Source organism: Sabethes cyaneus, chromosome 2, assembly GCF_943734655.1.
Source record: "Sabethes cyaneus chromosome 2, idSabCyanKW18_F2, whole genome shotgun sequence".
NCBI lineage: Eukaryota > Metazoa > Arthropoda > Insecta > Diptera > Culicidae > Sabethes > Sabethes cyaneus.
This window is the reverse complement of record NC_071354.1, coordinates 79828041-79833331: the sequence shown is the minus strand read 5'-3', so window position 1 is coordinate 79833331 and position 5291 is coordinate 79828041. Positions and strand designations below refer to the sequence as shown.

Genomic DNA, 5291 nt, shown 5'->3' with positions numbered 1-5291 from the left:
TGCAAATGTGAAAAACCTACAGTATAAAACCCTGCAAATGCAAGCTACTCCGCAACATGCATAACAGAGGGCGCTAGTGTGCTAGCAAAATGTGTAGGACGATGGTTTTTGAAGAATTTTCTTCTATGTGTCATGTCAGTTCGTCAGTGACTGCAATGTTGCTGTTTTGTTTTGTCATATACATTGGCATTAGAGAAAATAATCTGGATTAATCCAGGTACAGCTGCAAAGCACAGTATTATGTAATTGAACTGAAAGTGTTCGGTAGTACATCAAAAAAATATATTAAGACAGGAAGCATCAACACTTTATTTTTAATAAATCCCACTTGTCCCGGGTGCTCTGAAGTGCCGACCTTATTTCGACTCATTTATTTAATGCCGTTTGTCAAATTAAACAACTAGTTTTCGGGTGTAACTTATTAATACACTCATTATGCTTACCTACTGCCAGAAAAACATGTACTTTCACGAAAGCTTGCAGCCAAAATATTATATATACAAAGGTACGTCAAATTTACAACGCGAATTGAGAATGTCGTTTAAATTCAAAGCCAAATTTTGATGTTTGGAATGCCAATTGTAATAATCTATAATTTTAATGTATGCGTTGGAGTTGTATCTTTTATTTCCTAGAAAGGTTCAGTTGAAGAAAATGAGGCTGAAACGAGTTATGAGCTCCGTTCCCACTTTTCCCGTATTCCCACTTGCCCCGGGGTACCTTACAGCGTTTTATGTGGTTCGCTACATAATGTGGTTGTATACGACTCAGGTAATCACAAATATCTTTACCGAATATTTTTTAAAAGCTTCTTATTCAAATAACTACTTTTCCGATTGGAAATGTTTGATAATATTTTTACCTATATAGCTGGGACAGAACATGTCGACTGACTTATTTTCGTTTTCCATCTCTCAATCGAAGCTAAACGCATGCCACATAGATCGGTGTATAAGATTTACCATAAAAATCATCTTTTTATATCACCGCGTATCCATACTGTTGTGCTTTGAAAGCATAACAACATTAGAGCTTCGAGCAGCATGGAAAGCATCTGTCAAGGCCCCCCTGGCTCACAAGTTTTTCACCTGGCGTACTGATAGGTAGGCATTTGGTATAACGACGGGATAACACCGTCCATTATTTTAGTTTACATTTCAGTCTCAAGTGAAACACAACATTCGTCATGGATTGGTCATTTCTGCCTTTAGAAATACTAGAAATAATCCTCGGCAAGCTCGAGTTTAAGGATCGAATGGCCTGCTCGTTAGTTTGTCACAGCTGGTGTAGTGCTTTGTTCTGCAGTCCAAAATTGGCTCGTGATATAGTGTTTAGTATTGGCCCCAAATATTGCAGTGATTTTCGAAGCATAATTCAAAGCAGCGAGCGGAATTTTCGCCAGCTGGTCATAGTATTGCATACGGCTGATTTAGCTTTGAATGAAATTGTTGCGGAAGCTGCTAAACGATGGAATGTAAAATTTGTTTCGCTGGTTGGTGAGCCAGTGAGACTTCTAAGCTGTTTTAAATCCAATGTCCAACTCTTTGATTCAATCACAGAACTAACTTTGGAGTTTACAATGGATCGAGCATGGCCAGTAATGCCAGTGCAAGAGGTAACGTTCGTAAACCTGAAGAAGTTTCACTACTTACAAATCTACGTGGGCCCCAACCCTATGAGCGTTCTGTTCCGATTGGTCATGCCCAAGCTGGAAGTGGCATCAATAGTACTAGATTCGCTGGCTAATGAAGAAGCCATGTATTGGGAAGATCCTCTGATAGAGCTACTAGAATGCGACAAACTCAAATCATTGGAAGTGGATCTAAATAGCAGCATGTGGGATAACTTTTTTGCAGTAAAACGGTCGAATATGGAACGGCTGGTGATTCGACGAGCCAGCGACGAGTGTCACGAACGAAATTGGCATCAACTTTTTGGTAATATGCCGAATCTGAAGCATGTAGAATTTGCTTTTTCAAGCGACAGCATGCTCTCAAACTTGATTGCAAGTTGTAAAAAAATTGAACGAATAATGTTCTACGGCTTTTGTTTGCATGATGGATCATTTGCTAACAATATGGAGGTACTAAAATTGAAACAAATACACCTGGATGGTTGGCTAACTGGATCACTTTTTTCCTCGGAAGGTAGACTGGATGTATTTCACTTAGAAGACCTAACCTGGAAGTATGTAGAATTAGCACCTGCTCAAGGTACCTTTACAATCGTTGCACCTGAGTTAAAACGTTTGACACTAAGAGGTTGCGATTACAAACGGTTCCTGCTGGAGGTCGGCGACTGTTTGGAATGTGTGGATATGGATTACTATGAAACACAAATTATGACACCGAACTTTTTTGGCTCGCTTGAAAACGTTCAGCGGCTAACACTACACATAAATAGTAATTCCCAAAAGCTGGCTCTGAAAATTGCACCCATGCCAAGGCTCAAATATCTCGAACTGGTATGTTCTACAGAACGACATGGGTATAACTGTAATGCTCTGTTTCGCGGCATTTGTGCAAATTGTCCAGAACTGGAAGAACTATGTATACGGAACGAACACGAAAACGAACTCAGAATAAGTTACTCTCATTTCGTGCAGCTGGTTAGATTGACCCGGTTACGTGTGCTAACAATGCACTTCGTTACGCTGCTCGATGTTGCCGGCGAAATCCCTCTACGTCATCTACAACGGCAGAACATTTGGGGATGCACAGTTTCCGGAAATTCATCCAAACAATGTTTTCCTCTGCAAACACAGGACAAGGAAATGAATATCCAGTAGGGTAACATCTGGCCGTGTGAGCAAACATGTACAAAGTTTTAGGGTTAAATCACCGAGCAAAATATCCGATTTATAACAATAGTTGTAAGAACTAAAGTGACTTTTAAGTAGCGTAAGTAAGTAACATTTTATGATTGATTTTATACATTTCATAAATGAACAAAATTATTCGTGTGTTTTTGGGAATCAACTCGTCTGTCACTTCAGAAATATAATATAGTGTTATATCGTTTAACAATTAGATTAAGAGTAAGGTACTGTATTACCGATTGGACTCCTTTTGCCTTCAGGTACCTAAACGATTTTTAGTAAATAAAAACATCACATATATAGCAAACATACACACAGGCTTAATTTAATATAATTACTATAATTTGTCCAAAATCAAGCCGGTTTTGGGTACTACTGTTATTTTTGTCACATATTTATATCAAATACATAAGAAGCTTTTAAGATACATACTGTGTTTAGACTGTGATGAAGCCAAACTTTGAAGAACACCAAACGTATATGAATGAATGGCTTTTAATCCCGTTGCCCGTTGATGTTCTGACAGTAAAGTACATTGAAAACGGATTTTATATTTCATTTGAGATTTGTACTCATTGAGCAAAAAGCGGGTTGAAAAGTTTTAGCTATAATATTTTTCAATGCAGTTTAGTAAAAATATCATACCTATATTGGTTTTTGGTAATTGCCCTGACCAAATCCGATTGAAATGTTCAATTATTGCTATGATCTATGAAGATATGAAACATTATAATGAATGTTCCTAGTGTTCTGTGTTTTGACGTATTCAAGAATAGCCTTCTGATTTGATCGAAAAACATATAGTTCGTACGCAAGAAACAAAAAAGGATGGTTCTCACTAAAATTAGAAATACAGTGAATGCTGGTAAAACAAGGGACGGTCTAGTATTAAATGTTTCTCAATTTCTTAATACTTGATGTGAATTTATATTACCAACCTATTCTAAATCTGAGATTTTTCCGTACATTTAGTCTCATTTGTTCGGCTCCCAGCATCTTCTCCGGGAACATTTTCACTCTGGGACGCTCGATGAGTTCGGGTATGTTGTCGCAAGTGATTCATGGTTCGAAACTTCTTGGTGCAAATTTTACAACTGAAAGGTCGTTCTCCTGTGTGAATACGCAGGTGTTCTTTGAGGTATTCGCTGAAACCAAATACATATAAATTGTCAATTTTCCTGGGGCGTATGACAAATGAATCTTACCCCACAAGAAAGGATTTCCCACAGAAAGTACAAATAAACTTTTTTACTCCCAGATGTTTCTGCTTGTGTTTGTACAGGTACTTATTGGAAGTAAATACTTGATCACACTGATCACACCGATATTGAACATCACGGTTATGCAGTTTCCGATGGACTGAAAGAATGTCTTTTGTGCTAAAATCCTTACCGCAGACATCACAGGGATAACGAATCATTAAATGCTCACGTTCTTGGTGTTGACGAAGATTTTCTTTGCGACAATAAGTTTTATCGCATTGGTTACATTTAAAGGGTCTTCCAGTGGGATCGCTGTGCACCATCAAATGTTCTTTAAGGCCTCGCCGAAGCACCAAACCACAAATCGGACACTGTCGGCGATAAACATACCGTTTTTTAATTGTAGTCTTATCCGGTGTGTCGATGCTGTCTTCATGTTTGGCTTGTTCAAATTGTATTACTCCATCGTGACCTAGCTCTAGCATTTCTTTTTTAACATATTCGTCGTCATCTCTGTCATTCACCTCATCCGAATCACCACATTCGGTTTGTTCCGTTTCAATATATATATGTTCAATGTTTTGGAACGTTTGGACGTTTTGGACGACAATATCCGTTCCAATGCACAATTCCTCAGCTTCTTCTAGTATTTCCATTTGGCTATCCATTTTCAACCCTTCAAGAAATCGATACGACTCCAAACATTTTGTTCGAAATAAGTGCCATTTTCGTAAATAGTTTGCACAATTTTCACAGATGAAGTTCGGCAAGTTATCATTTTGTGCGATTGGAATGTAATTGGGTTCAATCAGTTCCCCTATTTCTGCATTGATAGATTGGTTCGATCGGTAAATTTCCAGTAGTCCCTCAGTTGCTAAACAGCACCGGCACATGGTAGAAAAATCTGCTTTTATTACGGTGAAACGTTCAGAAGAGTTATCAGCCACTTTATCCATTATCCTCTTATACAGAATTTATATGTATATTAATAATAAAAATGCATTGATTGTTTTGTTTATTTTTCCACTGAGTAACAGACCATCTGTTATATCAAAAACACTCCATCAAGAAGACTGGCAACTCAGCCAAAAGTCGAGAGATAGTAGCAGCAATGCTACCTGCCGAGTTAAAGTTAAACCAGCACATACTAGTGTGTGTAAATTAGAATATGAATGTACACAAACGCGTATGCAATGCATTGATGCCAGGCTCGCACACATTTTTGTCCACCAAGGCATGCATACACAGCTTCAACTTTTGTCGGGAGGGTT

At 38.1% G+C, this 5291-nt stretch overlaps 2 protein-coding genes across 2 annotated transcripts; one reads left to right on the top strand and one right to left on the bottom strand.

The window, feature by feature from the left end:
- Positions 1-1065: 1065 nt before the first annotated feature.
- On the top strand, positions 1066-3204 carry LOC128737318 (uncharacterized). Its single transcript, XM_053831935.1, has one exon. It carries the CDS (start codon positions 1187-1189, stop codon positions 2786-2788), a length of 1602 nt encoding a protein of 533 aa, XP_053687910.1. The 5' UTR covers positions 1066-1186; the 3' UTR covers positions 2789-3204.
- Positions 3205-3743: 539 nt separating this feature from the next.
- Positions 3744-4978, bottom strand: LOC128737719 (zinc finger protein 540). The gene is made up of 2 exons (XM_053832415.1): positions 4024-4978; positions 3744-3963 (listed from the first exon to the last, which is right to left on the bottom strand). The coding sequence occupies exons 1-2, from the start codon at positions 4974-4976 to the stop codon at positions 3762-3764; spliced, it is 1155 nt and encodes a 384-aa protein (XP_053688390.1). The 5' UTR covers positions 4977-4978; the 3' UTR covers positions 3744-3761.
- Positions 4979-5291: the final 313 nt, after the last annotated feature.

Coding starts and splice junctions, on each gene's coding strand:
- LOC128737318 (XM_053831935.1), top strand. CDS start 1,187: ATGGATTGGTCATTTCTGCCTTTAGAAATACTAGAAATAATCCTCGGC.
- LOC128737719 (XM_053832415.1), bottom strand. CDS start 4,976: ATGGATAAAGTGGCTGATAACTCTTCTGAACGTTTCACCGTAATAAAA. Junction 3,964..4,023: donor GGGAAATCCTTTCTTGTGGG/GTAAGATTCATT, acceptor ATTTGGTTTCAG/CGAATACCTCAAAGAACACC.